The sequence below is a fragment of the Magnolia sinica genome, chromosome 4, assembly GCF_029962835.1.
Source record: "Magnolia sinica isolate HGM2019 chromosome 4, MsV1, whole genome shotgun sequence".
Classification (NCBI taxonomy): Eukaryota; Viridiplantae; Streptophyta; class Magnoliopsida; order Magnoliales; family Magnoliaceae; genus Magnolia; species Magnolia sinica.
This window is the reverse complement of record NC_080576.1, coordinates 24,182,061-24,203,348: the sequence shown is the minus strand read 5'-3', so window position 1 is coordinate 24,203,348 and position 21,288 is coordinate 24,182,061. Positions and strand designations below refer to the sequence as shown.

Below are 21,288 nucleotides of genomic sequence, written 5' to 3'. Positions count from 1 at the left end.
ATAAAATGAGTTGAAAAAATAAATGAACGGCGTGGATATATAACGCATACATTGAGGTGGGCCCCACGCTCAGGGTATCACCCATGTCGCTAGTTCCGTGTTACCAGCCAAGTCGCGCCATTTGATACTCCGGTTGTGCATGGTGCTTGGAGCGCTTGTACACGTGGCATGTAATAAATAAAATTAAACAGGTGGGCAGAAATCCTGGGACGCGGATTGCGTCCTACTCCGCCCGAACGGTAATCCGTCTGGGCAGGTCTCTGTGGGAGCCACCATGATGTAAATGTTTTTATCCATGTCGTTTATCACTTTTCTCATATCATTTTAAGATATAATCGTAAAAATGAAGCAGGTCCACACCTCCAGTGGACCACACCAAAGGATGCTGCAGTGATAATGACACCCACCATTGAAAACTTTATAAGGGCCACTGTGATGTTTTTTTACCATCCAACTTACTCATAAGATCATGTAGACGTGGATGAAGTGAAAAAACAAGTATCAGCTTGATCCGAAACTTCTCCGGCTCTCAAGAAGTTTTTAATGGTGGACGTTCAATCCCCACTTTGTGGTCCACGTAAGCCCTGTACCTGCCTCTTTTTTTAATTGCTATATTAAATTGATTTGAGAAAAACAATGAACGGAGTGGATAAAACGCTTACATCACGGTGGGCCCCACAGATCCCTGCTCGGATGGATTAATGTCCGGGCAGGGGCAGGTCGCAATCCGCGTCGCACATCCACATCAGGTTAGTTGAACAATCCTGACCTCTTATTGTTGGCACTTGGGTTTGTTTTGATCAATTTGAATGTGAGCGCAATGGACTGATGGTGCAACTTGAGTCAAACCTAACAACTTGACCCCTAGTACTTAAATAGTAAAATACCTGGGATGTCATATGCTGGAGACTTGAGAAATCAGTTGTCATTTAGCCCGTTGCAAGATAATTATAGAATAATTAGACAATTATGATGGTGAGGTTTTGGCGGGATGAGTTACATCTTACCTTCCAGACAAAAGACCCTCTATATAAGAAAGTAGTTAAATAAAAAAAGAAATACTTACTGTAAATGACACAGAGCAACAATAAAATATATTTTTAAAAGATATAACGATTATATTAATATTTGGAATAGCCTAACATAAAAGCATAAATTTGAATTACAACTAAAAATTAATGCTACTCTTAAGATACAACTTAACTATAATAAGTAAAGATAAATATGATAAAATAAATTTAGCCAGTTTATTTGATTGATATAAAATCTCTTGCTTTATTAAATTATTCTACTATTTATAAATCTATGCCATTGCTTTTTTCTTTTTTTTTTGGTTAGCTTCTCAGTACACCCACTGTATGCTCGCACTTCACGGATGATTCGTTGCTACGTTGGTTGAACTTTTTCACCGTGCCTTTTCATCAAATGACATGTGTCATCGTTAGCTCTACTTCATTAGAAAACGTTCCAAATATCTTTCGCACACTTTGTATTTCTACGCAAAAGCACCCGTGATTTTCTAATTGAGTATTTTAAGAAGGTCAGAAACAAGGTATACCATTCATTGGTGGATACTTGTTTGTTGAAATAAAGATTGGAGAATGCTTTTCATCTTTAGCCGTTCAAAATGTTCACCAATCCAATGGTCAGATAATCAAATAGGAATAAATTTTGGTTCTCCACCCAAAGATTATCATTCTGTAAAAGTGCAACATGGTTCTGTGATCCAACCATAAAACAAGAATTTCCTTGATTGAATGATCCAGTCCTTTCAAATTTTCTCCAACAAATGGGCGTCCCAGATGAGAAATCTAGCGATGGTCCACATTCGGCAGATAGGATGCCCAAGGACGGGGCTAGTATTTGCCAATCGAGGAGATTTTTGGGCCATGGTCTATCAACAGTGGGAAACATCAGATAAATGGTCTAGATCACTGGAAAGTGGACGTTACCTCCACAAACTGAAAACCCGAGTACATGGTGCATATCCTCTGTTGGGCGTGATACGATTGTTCCTGTCTTTATGCCATGAGTATAGGATGCGTAGGATTATACCAGGATTGCACCATGCGCACTCCAGTCTCAGTCAGCGTATAGAAGCGGGCCCCGAGTAGATAAAGCTTTGAAAAGTATCACAGGATTATTAGTCGGAGTTGGTTTCAAGTGGGCTTCTCTGCAAGGAGGAATCCTCGAAATGGGTCCCACTTGCTTAGCCAAATCCGGAGAGTTATTTGGTGCTCTGGCTGTGGATGACTGTTGATACGCAGGCACTCAGAAATTGCACAAGTTTCGTACATTACTTAAGGTTAAACAGATTAGGTAGCAGAATCCATTGTGGCTATGTAGCAGAGTCCCACATCAGATTGGTTGAGGAGTCCTAGCCTTTGATCTTTGGACACTTTTGATGAAATAAGAGCAGTGTATTTTTCATGTTTTACCGTGCAATAAACGTCCATCAATAAGATATTCAGATTATTAAATAAATATCGATTTTTGGTTCATTATACAAATACATGAGCGACCCACGGTTTGGACAGTTTAATTTGAATTAATTGGGCGCCAAGTTCCTGTGTATCATCCATTACAGCCAGAGTATCAAAGCTTTTCTCACCCAAAGCTGATCACCAAGGCGGGACATGCGTCCTACCCAGAGATGTTGCGCAGCCACGTGTCGTGCAGCGATGGGACTGACGCATCTTGCTCGTGTCTTCTCGTTTGTGCAGTGGCTGTCTTTGATAATCAGCTCCTGGCATGGATGGGACTTGGGAGGGGTTTTCTAGAATACATCGGGATGTACTGAAACAAGATATACCGACACTCTATCCGTTGGATTAGGATTTTTTTTTTTCAATGATCTAAACCGTCTACTTGACAGGGTATGTTTGGATGGAATATATGCAAAATAAAATCCTGGGATTGAGTATTCCAACCCTTTGATTATATAAAATTTACACTGACCGTCCATATTTAAATCAGAAGGGCCAAAATTGAATCAATCAATTGAGAATGAGATTCATCGGATGAACGGTTGATGATCCTTCAAAGGCTAAAGTTCCACTGTATCGTATTCCAATACGTCAGGCTGTATTCTAGCAACCCTCTGGATCAGGAACAATGCGAGAAACCACGTGGCATTGAGAGGGTGTGACCACTGGCCACCTACCATCTACCAGTCGCATTTCAAAATTTTTGTCATATACGTTCTTTGACATGCAAATACGGGGCACGTATACATATACAGGAGATCTTAGTCATCCATTAGCAGGCCACGTTGTGTAGCTGCCCTGGCCCAAGAGCTACGTCCAATACGCTCATTTGGTGGATCAATGGCCCACAAGATCCTATTGATCCTAACCGTCCGTGGTAGAAGGTAATCCTTATATGACTTGTTAATCATGCTTCCAATTCAATTTTGTTTTATATTTAATATTATTTATTTTGCAAAATTAGACTTGTTATGCTTGCAATTCGTTTTTATTTTATATTAATATTATTTATTTTGAAAACTGTTTTGACCAGTTTGCCATTGAATGGGATTAACATTTCCTAAATGAGAGGCATTTTTTAACCTTTGCGATAGTTTCATATTTTTACACACCTATCTTTAAGATAGGCAATTAAGTGTATGTAAAAGGGGATTGAAAATCTCATATTAGATGTGAGGGGGAAAAAAAACAGAATAATAAAAAAAATCACAAAAAAAGAAAAGAAAAAAAGAAAGAAAGAAAGAAAGGAAAAAATAAATAAAATTACAATCAAGTAAAACACTTTTTCATTGTGATCACTAATATCACAATTCTTTCTGTGCTTGCCTATGTTTGAATTTTGATGGCCTTAATTATTGAATTTTCATTGATATTAGAGCTTAGAAGATAAAACCTTCCTCAAGTAGTTTTTATTGTTATCATTGTCATTAAAATCTTACAATTTATGATTTCAGTCAAATCTTAAGCAAAATGATTTGAATTTCCAAAATGATTTGAATTTCAACTTGAAATCTCTTTTTATATGAATCTTATAGTTTGCTATTTAAAAATTACACACACACGCACATTTTAAATTTCAATTGGCTTTGATTTCATGTTTTTAAATTGATAAGGGCCTTAAGAATCATTTAGGAAAAAAAAAACATAAAAAAAACAAGAATCCTTTAGAAAAGGTAGGCTATTTTGTTTTGTTTCTTATAAGAGATTAAAAGATATATCTTATCTTTAATATTAAATTGTAGTGTTTTTTTAAATGATTTCTTTCTTCTTAAATAGTAGAAACATCAAATTGATGTACAACTTATTTGGAATGTTTTATGGATGTTTACTATCATGTTGACTTTTATATATATATATATATATATATATATATATATATATATATATATATATATATATATATATCATTGAATGATAGTTAGAAATTTAAAAATATTTTTTTGTTGGTCTACTGAATTAAATGTCACTTTTCCAGTGTGATTTTACATTGGAGAAAGGTAATAAGAATATAAATTATTAAAAGATACTAACATGCTTTTTAAAGAAAATTTCTTAAAAGATAGAAAAAAGAGATAAGAATCATTTAATTTTTAAGTAATACGGTATCATAATAGTATTAATGTTTTTCATTTTTTCTGATTTATTTATATTATTCATATTTTTAAGAAAATCATAAAAAATTAAAAATTTACAATACGATTTTCAAATTTATACAATTCAACCTATGTTACATTTTGCGATACGATAATGATTTTGACAACATTGATTGTCACCATCAAACCTCTATTTCCTTAATTTGAGCAGTGTTGTTGGCCGACCGCCATAGGTGCTATCCATCTCTACTGGATGGCTTCTGTAACACCCCACCACTTTCCGTTGAGCAGAGTTGTTGCTGCTATTGTCAAAAGCTATGAAGAAGAAGAAGAGAGCTTTCCTTGATTTCTCATTTGACAATTCTTAAAATCTCTCTTTTAAAATAATTTTTTATTCTGAAATGATAAGTGGGTCATAACAGCTTACACCAACCAACCTAAATCTCTAGTTATCATGATTTTTTATTTTTATTTTTAATATTATAAGCAAGGCATTCCCTCTCAACCATCCCATTTTCTTCACAGGGTGATTAGCTCATGTTACTTCCCTCTTCCCACCTAAAAGTCATACTCCCAAGCATAGGTACAGAAAAGGCTAAAATCAGATCAGGCCAACTTGTGCACATATCTCATTGAAACTCTGGCTTGCCATATCTTCATCATCCAAATTCGGTTTTTGATCCGATTAAAACTTGCACGACCGTTATCAAGATGCACTTGGTGGAAGGAACGGATCAATTAATCGGGCTACATCAAGGCACACGGGGCCCACTAAAAGTGGCAAATTTTTTTTGGCAAATTCATCAATTTTTTTTTTTTTTTAAATTTTAAATTTAAGATTTCCCCCCTGCTAATACATCCACTGGTTGGTAAAGACTCACTTATAAAGGAAAAAGAAAATATAGAAGTTCTTAAAAAATGCAAACTGGATAGTCATGACTGAATTAAAAAAAAAGTGGACAAGCTAGATGGGCACTAAAATTACCATGTGAAATTTTTTTTTTGAATATTTGCTCATTTAGGATATTCATGCATATCTTTTGGAAATAGATCCATCTAAGCTTAGTTAAAATTTCACCGAAGAAGAAAAAAAGACTTTAGAAAAATTCGAGGAAGAAGACTTGATTGTGAGCACATCTATGTTGACCTTTATACAAGAAGATTTCATTAAGATTATAAAACCTCCAGGGAAATAATGGAGAATTACTTAGGCCAAGGATTTTAGTAGTTAATGGAAGTGTCAGCTATTTTGAATAGTCGACAACATCATAAAAAATAGTTGTGATAGTCCTAGGTTGAAAGCAAAATTCTTAAACCTAACCAACCTTCCTCTTCAACTAGCTTTGGCAAGGAGTTTATTATCGTGGCACATGTATGACATCCGAACTATCCAACAGATGCATCCTACCACCATGATTAGACGACTCAAAAGTGAGGTCCATCCAATTATATGGCACACACCTACGAAATTTGTGTAGATCACCCAAAACCTCTAAATTCACATGTGGCCAACCAAATGAATTAGTTGTCCTTATTTTTGAGTCATCTAGTCATGAGTGGGTGGGGTTGTTGGATGGTTTGGATGTGATACACACAAGAAGCATGCCCACATGCTCAACTCCACAACTTCCACATAAAAAAAGATGAAGGGTATTTTGGTCATTTCACATTCTTTAAAAATATTTTGTAAGAATTCCGTAATGGTAATTATGTATTAGAGATCATAATTATTGGTTATTTAATGGTAATTATGGATCAGATGTCATGATTATTGGTTATCAATATTATTTTTATTTGTTAGAGAAAAGAAATATAATCTCTAGTGCATAATCATGATAAACCAAAATGAGCTTAACTCATTGTTAGGTATCTACCAAACCGGTCCTTAATTTCTTTTGGAAGATTTAATTTTTAATAAGAGAATTCAAAGAAACCAAAAAAAAAAAAAAAATCAATCAAAGAAATCTCTTTATTCACAATACTTCTAATAGCAATTGAAGATAGAGACCGGCCATCCTCATCCATTTCTTAAGATTAAGTAGAAGGCAAGGAGCCTCAATATAGAGCGTGGATTGATGTGATAGAGTACTTGGAAAGATGAATATGAAAGAGAGTGAAATTACCTCCTTGGTTTAGCGACATGCACCATCATGCATTTGCTTAGATATTATAATTATTTTAATTGAAGTGTTGTATTTCATTTTTTTTATATGTTCATATTCTAATCATTTTTTTTCTTATTCCGATGCATATTGAACTCGCCCTTTTTTAGGTTTTTAAGGCTTTCCGTTTCTTTGATCAAATTTTCAACCATTTCTTTAAGGACCCATTGGGTAGACTTAAAAATGAGTTTGTCTCATTTTAGTTGATCTATTAATGTATTAGAGATAGTATTTTCTTTTGATGAAGGATTATAAATACTCTCGATAACCAATAATCACAATTTCTAATAACTAATTATTTTTAACTAAAGTTAGATGAACTTTTTTTTTTCCCCAGGCGTCTACCAAATAGGTTGCCACTTTCCAATGAGTTTACCTTACTTAATGTTGATGCAAAAATCTGGTCTACTCTTTTTATACCTTCGAGTACCTGCATAGTAAAAAGATAAAAGAGACCTTGACTAGAGCAGGAGACCTTCCGATGCCAAAGTCAGGCTAGGAATCTGGGTCTAGTAGTATTGATGGGTTTTAAGTGAGAGACTTTGCGTACCTTTCACCATATTAAATACTCCTATTTATAAGTGAGGAGAGGCTGTGGCGTAGGAGAGATCTTACTGTTTAGCAGAGATGTAGTAGGATTCGAGTTCTGTATATGTTGTGGGGATCTTTTGAGATTTTCAGCGAAGATCTCGAGTAGATCTTCATGTCGATTCCTATATTCTTGGTTAGGATCTCACATAGATATCGCTGAGACCAGGTCGAGCTTGATGGAAGGAGGGTTGGGCTGACCTGGGATTGTGCCACCCTGTGATTGCGCCAACCTGGAATTATGCCAGTCTGAGGTGCGGGAGTCGGGCTTCTATTAGTGACAGGCGGATCGATGGATCTTTCGACCTGATGACGAGAGGTTGAGCTCGAACTCAGTTCATACTCGGTTAGGGGTCGAGAGTCAAGCCTCCGGTTGCAATTGTCACTATTCGACCTGACGAAGTGCACAATGTTCCGAACTGGCCTCTTCTCATTGGTCGGTCCAATTTCCCTACAACACTAAACAATAATCATATATTGAAATGAAAAATGGAGATGTTAGAAGCATAAAATGAAGACAACGCACTTAAGGATAGATTTAAGGTGCACTATAATGTGTGATATTTGGGTTACAATCCATGGCTCAATGGTAGATAGAATGCGTTCAACATTGAGGTCATGAGTTTGGGAAAACTAATTTGCAAGATGGCTGCACTAAATTCACTTTTAGGATACAACAAGCCTTCCTTCCCGACCAATATGTGCCTTAGACATACTTTTGCCATGCCTGCTCTTATCGAATTTGAAGACAGCAAAAAGAAGAATGTTATACTCTTTTATCCAACGTTTCCTTATTTTCTTTTCGAAAAAGTTACTAGACAAAAAAATTCCTTGTTCTTTTCCAAAAAGCAACCTTTTGAATTCGAAATTTTCACTTGTTATGGGTTATCAAGATTACCTTTAATCATCACCAAAATCTCTAGGGCATAATAATTAGTTATTGAAATGAAATGAATTCATTATTAAGATACCCTGATCTATAGCTCAAGTGGTAGACCGAGTGAAAGATACCTCGTTTCACCGAGGTCTTGGTATCGATTCCCTTGTGGCGGTGGCTAACAGTGATGTGTGAACTAACAGTGGAGCATATTAACAAGCTAATAATAATTAAAAAAAAAGTGGCAACCAAAGTGGGTAAGGGTTGAAATTAAAACTTTGTAGTATGGTATTTTGGTAATCATTATGACAAATCTTTTTGAAGATGTCACAATATTTTAGCAAAAAATCATCCAACTTATTACAACAATATAGTTAGAATTCAAAACCTTGGCAGTTTTTTTTTTTTTTCACAATTTTATTGTGAAATTATCATGATTTTAACCAAGTAAATACTTACAAATCTAAGTTAATTCAATTTACTCATATTTTATTTTTTATATTATTTATTAATTTAAAATAAATATATTTTATTATTATTTTATTTTCAGAAAGAAGTTCCGTATAATATCACCAGAAAAGGCTCGAAATCTAAAAATCTCTTGAGAAATTGCCCAGAACAAGATTGGTCACTATGCTGCTGACCACCTTGTGACACAAATGTAAAAATGATTGTACGATAAGAAAGAAAAGTTGGCCAATGACCCTTGATGAGTGGACTATCCTGACTCTTGAGCCAAGGGGACTACACATAAGGGCCCACCTGACAGGCAACTTGGACATGTTTGCTGTGTCGGCACAAGGCATTCAGCTAGTTACGGTGTTGGTGTCATCTGTTTATGAATTATTAATTAAAAATTCAGAATTAAAGGGCTCGCTTTGACTGTTAGGAGTAGGTAACCCATTCTCTGTCTTTGTTTCTATTGCCAATAACAGTAGCTGACAGTGTCTACTCATTTGAAGGTCCCAGCAAGCAAGCAACGGCTAAAAAGCCTATTAGTAAAATGCCGACCGATCCCTCTTCCATACTGTTTGTATTTATCTTATTTTCCACCAGTTTGGTTTTGTAGTGTTGAGAATATGGGATCGCCTTCACTTTCCCATAATGCATGCCCTATTGAGAAATAGAACTCTAATCCTAAGGCGAAAGGGGAAAATTAGGGATGATATTGACATTACTAAAATGGAATGAGTACTAGGGAAACCATGAGCATATGGAAAAGGGAGAGAGAAATAGGGGAGAGATACTTTTGAAGGGGCAAGGAAAAAAAATGGGTTGGGGGGGGGGGGGAGGGCGGAGAGAAAAAAGATACAGCAAACTCCACATTGAGAGAAATTTGCCACATGTGGCCAACCCATCTAAAATTTTTCCTATTTAATAGCCACTTCAGTTTTAGTTCTACTCTTTTTTTAATGATGTCCTAACATAAGGCGATAAAACAGATAAGCTAATGAATGTTTGTTACATATGTTGGGGAACCGTGGAAGCACATCGAGCAGGACACCACGAAGTATCCAACAACTAACATAGGATTTTTGAATTTTCTCGATGGTATTGAGTAGCTATCGATGGTATCGAACAACTGTCAACGGAATCAAATGATCTGTCAATAGCATCGACAAACCTTGTTGCTGAAAATTTTGAAACATCAACAACAACATAGTCATCATAGTAGGCTCACAATCTTCATTGGAGGGGCTTTCTTGCAGGCTACACTTGAACAAAAAAGGTGGAAATTGGCTATTTGCACATGGAGAAAAACAGGGCAGAGTAAGTAAAATCCACGTCATATACTGACTTGGCTAAAATTCAAGTAGTCCAATTTACAACTAATCCATATTGAAAATCAATGTCATATAATAATCACATAGTCACGACCCCTCCAAAAGCTAATTGCATGGACAAAAATGTCATTGGCTCTTCACATTATATATAACAGAGACAATAGTTTTAAATCAGGGAACTTGAAAATCTTTGTTATGAGTAGATAAGAAGGTAGCTGGCTACTGGCTGAGAATATTTTGAAGAGGCAGTTTGCAGAACACGTGCCAACATGGCACATGTGTGAGGGATTCGGGCCACTACTCCCCAAGTACATTCACTGATCTGTGTGCCACACACCTATCATCCTTTTTCTTTCTTTCTTTTTTTAACCATCCATTTTCCGCATACAAGTGTGGTCCACTGGATGAGTGGACTGGACTGATTTTTGGGTGTACTTACCTTGGTGTCCCTCACCTAATGAATGGACCAGATCTTGCGTGGGCTGTAAGATTCGGTATCAAGTTAACACGTGTTTTCCATTCACTCATGTCCATGTGATTGTTTCGTTAGGTCAGACGACAGCAACGTCAAGGTGGGTCCCACTTCGTGGAATCACAAAAGTCAAGATCAAGCTGGTATCTGTGGTTTTCCTTCATCTAATTCAGTGGGCTCTATAAAAGTTTTGAAATTAAGCTAATATTTGTATTTTCCATTTGTTCAGGCCTGAGAGACCGTATCAACGGACTAGATGCAAAGTGCACATTATAGCGACTCATGGACGGTGTGGATCGCATATACACCATGATGGGTCCACGATCAATACAGATGGACGGCACGGATTAACGCTGACACGCTTGATGTCATTGACCTCTTCAATCTCCGAGGCTAATCACACATGCTATGCAAGTCTGCATTATTGTGATTAGGTTGCACTGACTTTCAACCTTATCACAACAACCTTTGTTTATACGTGGGCATTATTGTGATTGAAGTAATATACAATGCTTGGGTTGGCAGTTTGTACTTTCAATCTGAATAAGTGGCCCACATGCTTCAGTGATCCAAAGCAGCTACATGATGGACCCACACTTTCAGTCTGAACAGGTGGCCCACATGGTTTAGTGATATATACAAAGCAGCGACATGATGGACTAAAAAACTTTCAGTCTGAGCAAGTGGTCCACATGGTTCACTGATCCAAAGCAGCTACATGATGGACCCAACCATTGATAGCCCTTATACACCAAATGCCCCCAGTTTTGGAAGATCCTAACCCTTTAATAGCTGGCCAAAAAAATAGACGGCCACCTAAACCATAAGGGGGAAATATGTTAGATCTATATTGCGGAATTGACGGATCATTTATGCATTAATAATGTAGATTCAATGCCATAACCTTAAAGTGTACCTGACTGGAAAGACATTCCCGATCCCTCGATGTAGCTGAGAGGAATCTTGATCCTCCGCATCTCGTACCCTAATGATAACCTTTAGTGGGACTAGGGTTTTCTCTCTTGTGTTGGTGGGAGAACAAAGACATTTATTTATAAAAAGAGAGATAGAGAAGCTTAATCATCATACTTCTCTCCTCTAAGATCTCAACACCATAGGTTTCCATATCCAGCTTAATAACCGTGTATATGGACCATAGTTCAAGTGGCCCGCCCTAAACTTATTTACAATAATTACAACTATAGTGGAGCTCACTGAATCGCTCAATCTGAATAATCCAACGACCAAATCTAAATTGATGATCATGTGTAGCCCACCTGATAAGAGTCTTACAAAATATTCTCAATTTTCTCATCCAGTAGGGGATTTTGGTGCACATGCTTTCTAAGATGAGGCACATCTTACCAATGGTTCGGATCACCAAACTGTGGGCCCCACTGGCTCAAACTGATAGTCTTTACAGACTCTTAGCCTGCGAATTATATAATACCACATGGTACCCATAGTCTACCCACTTCATGTTTGTATGTTGTTTGGCATACCAAGTTGCCTGAAAACTGAATCAACTGATCCCCTACAACTGTACTATAACTTGTGGTACGGTACCGTCTTTCCCACCAACATTCCAGTTGTGTACAAAACCAGTACCATGAAACCGATAGGCCCCACCATAAAGTTTAGAGTCCTCAAAAATCAGGCTGATAGACTTGCTAGGTGGGCCACACCTGTAAATTGAGTAATACCACCGGTTGTCCATTGATTCCCATGGTTGTGACCACCCGACAAGCGGCCTGTTTTTTGTGCCAGGTGATCTTCATGGTGGGACCTACCGTTTCCATGGTTCTGATGTCCTCTAAAACTAGCAATTTGACAGAAAAGACGTCGTTACAGTACCACAAGTTGTAGTTCCTTCACGTCCTCCAAACACATGAGTCCACAAAAAAAGAATGCATATGGACCCTCACTTCTTGGGTTTCCTTGTCCCAAACCAAGCATGCCACGTGGCGCCTCGCAAACCCACATGCCTCATGCCATGTGGCCCACTTCAAGACAAGCCATGCCAATCCAACGAACATTGGAAACTTCCAAAACCAATAAGCATGCGCCACGTGTTCGGTCCAGGACAACTGCAGGCCAATGTAGACAAGCCACAAGTCACATTTCAGAATGGATTTTTTGGGGCGCTCTTATGTGCCATTTCGCACACTAGATGAACATGATGTGGACTTGCATTGTATTAAAATTTTTTTAAAAAATAAAAAAAATAAAAAATAAAAAATAAAATCCTTGTGGTATCTATAATGATATACTCGAATTAAAAAGGACAATGAATAAGTTTAAAATTTTTGAGAGAGAGAAGCTACTGAACTCTCACTGATGTATCAAATTCCGACGGCATCGAGAAGTTGCGAGTGTTGTGACACTGAGACCAGTGAATTGGCCACTATGGCACCACTGGCAGCGACTGCAGGGACTCCGATGCCTGGAAATGTCGAATCTCCACAGCAGTAAAGCTGTGGGACTGGTGTCGAATGCCCCGGGAACGTGCCTTGTCCGGCCATGATAGCTGGCCCGTATGTTCCTCTGTTCCTTCTAAGGAACCGCTGGTGTGTCAGCGGCGTCCCGACCAATTTCACCTCACAGTTCTCGCGGCTGAAGCCTGGACCAAGTGCACGCTCAACGGCTCTCCACATCACCTGAACTCACATAAGATTCAAGAGAAAATGTTTTAAAAAACTAGGCAGATTGGACTGTTACACCTGATTCGATATTCAGCTAATAGAAGAGAAGTTGAAATTGAGCATAGAACCCAAAAGTTCAAATGGACAAAAAAGGCGCACTTAAGGGCATGTTTGGATGCACGGTTGAATTGAATTTAGCTTAATACAAGTGGAAATAACCAAAGAGAAAGGATCAGTTTAGGTGTGCGACTTGGGTTGGATCAACTTGAACCCGATTGGCCCAACCTAAACTTTGGGTCATGTTGGGCTGAGGTTGGGTTGGGCTTTGGCTTGAAATCCTCAACCCGACCTAAGTGAGTTGGGTTAGGGTTGAGGATTTCAGGCAACCCAACCTGAATCCAACCTTATGTGGACATCTATGTGTGGGTTATGACTAATATACATGATATAAATGTAAAATCATGGCATAGATAGAAAATAGGGGCTCATGCTTGATTTGCATGATCAATGGACCACCATTACTTTTGGTCCATAACATGTTTACATCATGCACTACTGGATGAATGTCATGAGTCACAGCTCAGGACTCATGACTCTATTAGAATGGCCAGAACCATCTACAACCTGTTTTGACAAAATCATCGCAACACCCAAGCTCTACGAGACCCACCATGTTGAATTTGTGACATTCACTCCATCTGTTTATTTAGTTTCAGTGATTGAAAAGTTTATTTACTAGTTTTATTTTGGCAGTCACATGTGCTGGTTTATTGATGTTATTTGTGAGCGTTAATCTGACCCGACCCAACCTGACCTAACTGACCCAACTCAAATTTCTATAGGGACAAGTATTTGATTCCTTGAGTTGGGTGGCTTGGGTTGGGCCTTGGGTGAACTCCTCTTGAAGTTGGGTTGGGCTTGGATTGACCTCAACCCCGACCCAACATGCCCGACTTGCACCCCTACATCAGTTTCAGCTGCTGTATCAGAAGTTATGATACAACCATTCTTTTTCAAGCCAATGTGTTGCATATGTAGAATATGTTATCTGTCCAAACAGTAAGCCACACCATGGTAATCTCCTGGTAGGAAAATCAGGCTGATCCACTCATTGGGTGGGCCATCGAGATTGATGTCATGTCCTGCTCTCTGTGTAGATCAGCTTGATGTCTTGATTTTCATACCAGGTGATAATCATGCTGTGACCTACCATTTGCATGGACAGGATATTATACAAAAGTGACGCATGGTGGAAAAAATGGTTGTATCATAACTTATGATACAACTGTTGTATCTGATTATTTCTAATAAACAAATTGTAATTTCCTAGTAATTTTCTCATGACTATGAAAACTAGGAAATAATTTCTGGTCATTTCCTCTTTATTAACTGCGTGTTTGCAATTCTATTTGCTCATTCACCCAAATGCAGCCTAGAAATTATTGTTACATAAGCAACTGTTAAACAGACTGCAAGTTCCAAAGACTTGAAACCAACATATTAAAACTCATTTTCTGTGTTCAAGTCACCAGCCAAACTGTTAAGACTTGTTCCATTTCACTCATATCCATGCAAGTCGCATATGCATTCTTTAGGGAGGCAACTCAGTTTGTTCTCTAGAGAAGCATAGTTGACTCAGTTCTGGTGAGTTTCAAGAAATGGCTTGAAACACAAACCCAGCAGTTTAGCTACTAAACCAATGAGTAAGTCTGGTTTCTGACAAGGACAAAGGAAGACACACCAGCTTTTGGTGTGGTAAGACTCCAGCGTTTTCATGCTAGAGCCTTGTGTTTGAGTCACTCAGAAGAATGGCATCTCTGTATCGATATTCCTTAAAGAGTCGAGAAAAATGATAAAGAGAAGAATAATATAACATGTAAATTACACACAAATACCTCTGATCGTTCAGCTTTTAGGCTCTTGTATTCGGAGCTTCTACGGTCAAGTCCTTCCCACATTCCAAATGGTTCCGTTCCTGGCATGTAAGCATGCAATATGTGCTTTCCAGGAGGCGCTAGATCCTGACTCAGTACACTTGGTACAGAGATCAAAACAACATTCTGGTCAGCATCAACTCCCCTACCCCAATCATTCACAACGATGTGATGGATTCCTAGGTCTTCAGGGATGTTCTGGCAATAAAAATTATACTCAGTATATATAATTAGATAAGCCCAAGTGAAGTTTGAGTCACGGCAATGTAGGAAAATGTAGCCGCAGCTTTCTTTCCTTCCAGGACGAAAGTGGGGTTAATGTCACTATTCTACAAAAGAGAAAGACAGGACAGACATGGAAGATCTATCACAATATAACATGTTTTTCTTTGTGTATTTATGCCAATATTTTTCTTGAACTTGACAATCAACCGGTGGTAGAAAGGAGAACCAACCAACTTAAAATGGCATCGCATGTATTGAGTAATTACTACTCATAAATGAGAAGGGTGTAGATGGCCGAGATCCCCTTGCAAAGAAAAACAAAAGAATAGCTAACGTTTAAAAATCTCTCCTATATATTATGCGAGTAGCTGGGGCAATGTTACCCAGGCACTTAGTTTTCTGAAACTGCTGAACTTCAAATATTTAAAGGATACGGGAAGGCATTCAAATTAAAAATAGGGGTATGTTGGTAAATTTGAGGGCATTGCTGCTAGGCAACCTATGGCGAAGATTTTCCCTACAAAAGGCCCATTTATGGTGGGAAAGTGTCACGGTCACCTGCTTAATCTCTCTCAATGAGAGTAGCCCCCACAATTTCTCTCTCCGTGTGTAGCCATGCCTCTCTCTTACTCTCTCTGCATGGTGTGCACACCCTTCTTCCACCTGATCTCTCTCACAACTCTCATCTATCCTTCCCTTCCTCTCTTCATGTGTGTTCAACGTGCCATACGCCCTAATAATTATACGAAGATGGAAAAAAAAAAAAATACATACAAGGGTTGTTTGTTTTCCACCTGTATTATTCTTTGCCTTATGTAAATATTGATTCAGAACAAAGGACTACTATCAAAGAATGGAGATTTGTTCAAACTCTGAAAATAACTGATCTGCCCCGATCTTCTCATTGATCCAGGCTTACCGGCTTGGGAGCAATGCTGATACTGCAAGTCTTTATTCTGATGTCATGAGTGGATTTGAGGTATGGGGTTTCAGGTCAAACTAAAATGCTTATAGCATATCATAAATTGATTGATATTTTGGCATCTTACTTTGGGTTGTTTGAATTGGTGGAAAACAGGATTCAACCATGGAAAGGAAATAGATTTCCTCAAATGTGACGTTATTGACCGTTTGCAAAAGCAAAAGCAGCTGTGGAAACCAGTTTTCCCTTCCATGGTTTTCCTCACACAAGGCCATTTCCATTTCCTTGAAAAAAAAAAAACAAAAAAAACCAAAGACAGAGATCTCTAGGTTTTCTGAAAGACAACTCTCACTTTTTGACCATTGAACTTTCCACATTTCCATGGCAATCAAGTATGTTAAAACAATAAGGTAATTTATGATTTTTCCATAGATTCCTCCAATGTGACATTTTCATCTCCAAAATCTGCCTTTTGGATTCCGCCAATCCAAACAGGCCCTTCATATGGAAATGAACAGATGCACAGGCAGAAATGAAGAAAAAAATGAACAAAGGAAGTTCCACATAGAAGTTGGTAACACCTCCGGTACAGCATACTAGGGATCTGGGTACTGGTGCATGGTATTCATATAATATAATTGTTCATGAAACTCATTCAAACCACTACTAGGCAGATTGATGGCAGCTCACCTGTGCATCAAAACCCAAGTGAAGATGCATGAATGATTCACATTGTGGGGTGCTTTTAACCTTGTCCTGATATGATTTGGGAATGGCTTCCACAGGTAACAGATTCAAAGTGTCCCACATAGATGCATTGCTAACAACAGCCTTCTTAGCACGAACAAACTGCCCAAGCATTAGGATATTTTTTTATCAGAAAAAATAAACACAGTTCAGTCTTCTTCCAAAGCACAGCGTTTTTTTTTTTCATTCCTTAGATTACTTACTTGACCACTTCTTAGCTTCACACCAATAGCCCGGCCATTTTCAACAATGATATTTTCAACATGACTTCCTAATGCAAGCCTTCCACCAAACTTTTGCATGCCACGGACAAGAGCATCAACAACTGCACCACTTCCATGAAGAGGGTAGTCAAGTGAGCACCCTGGTTTATACCATTCCGCAAACATGTAGACCTGAAATTCAGAAGATAAAATGCTGTGAATAGGTGGGAGACATCTTCAAGCTCTTATCTGGGCAGTTGATTAATCAGATATGCCTCAATGTTAAACACTTCAACCTGAAAAGTATCAGATTGCCATTGTCAGGCCTCATTGATAGGGTCTTAGAAATATCGCAATGTTTCCTTTCTGCCACACTATTTTAAACCGATATGTTAAGACTCCGGGCAGAAGTTTTGTGAGCAATTCTCCAATTATGGATGTACTTATCAAAGTGTGCCTTCAAAAACTCATGATCGTATTTGTAACCTAGAAAGAATTTTCTTGTGGAGGCAGGTAGCTCTATTCCCACGATTAGAGATTGTTGTGATGCGCAATCTCTTGCTTCATTGGTTTTGGGTACTTAGCTGAATTAGATTATATCTAAAAAATGATCTTGACTAAATGGTTCAGACCAAATATTGGGTATGTGAAATTCAATGTCAACACTTCCTCAAGGGGAAATCCTGGTCCACGTGGGGTGGAGGTATTGTAGAGATCACTGAGGAAGGTAGAATTTTTTTTTATAATTATAATTATATATATATATAAATTTTGTTTTGCATTTTGTCACCATTATGGGGTGGTATCCCAATGTTATAGGCCTTCTGGATGAAGGTAGAGCCATCTTAGATGGTTTGGTGTTCTAGTCTAAATTTGCGTTATGTTGAAAATGAAACTGACTCAAAGGTAGTGGTTGATGGTTTGGCTACTAATGCATCCCCCACATGGTCAGCTTGATATTGGTGGAAAGATCAAATGAATGCTCCTTTATTGGTCTTCTCGGATCTCCCATGTGTATACAGAAATTCATGGGGTGGCTGATGCTTTCTATCTTGTGTGGAGGATTTACCTAGAGATTACATGTTATAGTTGTTCTATGCTGATCAGATTGGGCTTTTGAATTTCTAGTTTAGATGAGGTATAGTTGTTCTATGTTTAGGTTGAATTTTCTTTTGAATAGCTTTCCTGAGGGGTACTACATGTATACATTTCTTTTTCTTAAGACTTTTTTGTTTGGGTGGTAGGTGGTAACATTAGCCTTCAAAGAAAAGGGTGAGCTGGTGGGAGAGAATTTTAGGGCATCTTCCATCCACCATGGGACCTGCCATATGGACCATTTACCACAAAAAAAAGGGCTCCACATGTACAGTTTATTGGATCAAGCAAATTCTTGATCGAGCATTGTATTTGTATCACATCTTAGAAATTAGTTTCTCAATGAAATAAAGCTGGGGAGAGAATAATACGACTTCCTAAGACAATGGCAAGAACTTGAGAAATAATAGTTACCATTTCTGCTGAGAGTGTACCATTAGATCTCACTCCTGCAAGTAGGAAACATAAGAGATCCACCCAGTTACGAACAAAAGGATCTTTCAACTCCAAGGAATCAATAATCTCCGAGAAGGGTCTGAGAAGCTTAGTAGCACCAAGAGCTCCTTGAGGCCCCATCTGGATGAAAGACTTCAAGAGTGAAGGAGCATATCTGGCTGCCGCTGTGGAAAGAACACCCAAATCACCTCGAATAGCCAGAGGTGGTAGAGCCATTGCTGCCGCAGACATTGGGAGGACAGCATCCTGTAAACAATTTTTTTATCCGATTTGAGAAGGAGATAAGACACTACTGGATCTTAGAGATGCATTTATAAAAATGAAAAGATACACTGACATAAACTATCTAAATCTGTTCATGCACACACACACACACACACACAATATATATATATATATATATATATATATGTACAACCTGAAATACTAAGTGATTTTTTTAATACTTAACCTGTTAGTCAGTTATTCCATGTCACTACTACATAAAAACAAATTCATCCAAGTGCTTAACTACACAAACTGAAGCATCTTGAGGAATACAAATGGCAGCCTTCTATTTGTTATGTGGACACTAAAATTCTACTTAAAGCAGTGAAAGTTCTCTCCCACGAGCTCCAGTGAGAGTGACATTAGCAACAATTGGAGCGATGAAGCCAAATTAAAGATTAAGAACCTATCAAAATCACACAAAAGGGTGGTCTCTATTCTCCCTGTTACCAACTAGAAAGACAAGCAAGAAAAACCCTCTGAATACCTTTTATTTGCCTTTCGTTTTAGAAAGTAAAACTGATGCATGACCAATGCATGAACTCACATAATGTGAGAGATCAATCAGAAAATTTAAGTTAATTAATGAAAACTACAAATCTTGCTACCATCATAACAAATATTAAGATTCTAAGAGGAAACAATGCATAGTTTAAGCCTAAGTTGCCAAGCATCATCCTACAAGACCATTAGGGCCTGTTTGGATTCGCGTATAAGGGTGTATAGTATTGTATTAACGGTGGATTTTTACATTATACAATGTTTGAATATGAGTTGGTGTCCATGGGTTACCATGCGCGTGAATACATCAGCATCTCAAAATTTTCATAAGGCGGTAGTGTGATTTCAGACAGCATTGCATCGTGCAGTGTAGTGTAGTCATTGTGCTGTATTTTCGCCAGACATTGTAGCTATCTCTTTGAACGTTTTCTATCTATGGAGAATGGAAATATCCTACACCAGCATCGCCCTGTATCATCTCCATTCCATTGCATGTGGGTGTTAACCTTCTCCGTTTCTTCTCCGAAGGTCTGAGGTTCGTTATATAGTTGAATCTCTCCTCAAGCTCTTGGAAGGGACGGAGTAGAGATTCAGTGAGTCAGATTGCACGCCTGCGATCACCTTTCAGATCGGGTGGGGCCCACTTTCCTGCAATTACCTTTCACAGAAAGTTCCTGCGCTGGTACGGGTGGGGCCCACTTTCATGTTTGTGAATGATCCGATTCATCCATTTGTTCTGTGAGTTCATTTTAGGACATGTTGCCATTTTAGATGCCATCCGGACCGTTAATAACGTCATTACTATTGGGATGAACTGAAAATAATTCAATGTTAGCATGAATCAAAACTTCCGTGGCCCCATCCCAATTTCAACTGTGGACGTCGAATTATCCTGGATTACACATACAAAGCTTTTGAGTGGTTCAATTTTGGCAACATGTACTAAAATTCAATCACAAAATGGATGGACGGGTAGGATTATTCACAAACATGACAGTGGGCCCCACTTGGGTTCCCATTTTGAGAACTTAAAAATAGCACCGTCGTACAAGTGCTATCAATATTATACGTATATACAATACGCAGCCCTAATACATCGTATCCAAACATTGATCTGTATAAGAGTTTGTATACTTGCCCGAACAATACCTCCTATCCAAACATTGATTCATGGCATGTTGATTTGGATGTATTCTGAAATTGATCGAACGTATACATGAACAGTAGTTGGATATAATCCAATACACCCTTATACACGAATCCAAACAGACCCTTAGACATTAGAAACTAGGATCTAATGGATGTAGAAACATCCAAATAGCATAGGGTTACGCCTATTGTAAAGGGGAAGGTCTAATACTACCTAGGGTTTACTAGATTTGGGTGTGGGTGAAGTTAGGGTTAGGAAAGTTTGAGGAAAAAGGTGAAATTATGGGGATTAAAGGATTTAGGTATTAGGAGGTGGGAATTAGGGTTTTGAATGTAGGAAAATTAGGGATTTTAGGTTAATTGAAGGATTTGAAAATCTAGGGTTTGAGAATTTAGGGAAATAGGGAGATTTGGGATTTTAGGGTTAGGGTTAGGGTTTTGAACAAGGAAAGATGGGGTTTTGGAGGAAGGGTTCAAAGAGGAAAGGGGGAGTAGAGGTATGGCTGTACAGTCACGCGTGTGGGGTCCAGTCAACTAGGGCTTGGTCCGTGACCTTGGGGTTTTGAGGGAAAGGATGATGAAGAAGAAATGAAGGTGTTAGGATAGGTTTTGGATGAAGAGCTAAGGAGATTTCAACAACATGCCTTGCAAGAAGAAGAAAAACTCAAAGATGGATGACTGGAAG

At 38.2% G+C, this 21,288-nt stretch overlaps 1 protein-coding gene across 1 annotated transcript in view; it reads right to left on the bottom strand.

The window, feature by feature from the left end:
* Positions 1–12,717: 12,717 nt before the first annotated feature.
* Positions 12,718–21,288, bottom strand: part of LOC131242801 (prolycopene isomerase, chloroplastic) — a 29,983-nt gene continuing 21,412 nt past the window's right edge. Inside the window, exons 5-9 of the mRNA XM_058241684.1 lie at positions 18,645–18,932; positions 17,136–17,327; positions 16,876–17,034; positions 15,000–15,236; positions 12,718–13,119 (exon numbers count right to left, since the gene is read on the bottom strand). Coding sequence (XP_058097667.1) covers positions 12,805–13,119; positions 15,000–15,236; positions 16,876–17,034; positions 17,136–17,327; positions 18,645–18,932 — 1,191 coding nt within the window. The 3' untranslated portion in view covers positions 12,718–12,804. The remainder of the gene's footprint in view (positions 13,120–14,999; positions 15,237–16,875; positions 17,035–17,135; positions 17,328–18,644; positions 18,933–21,288) is intronic.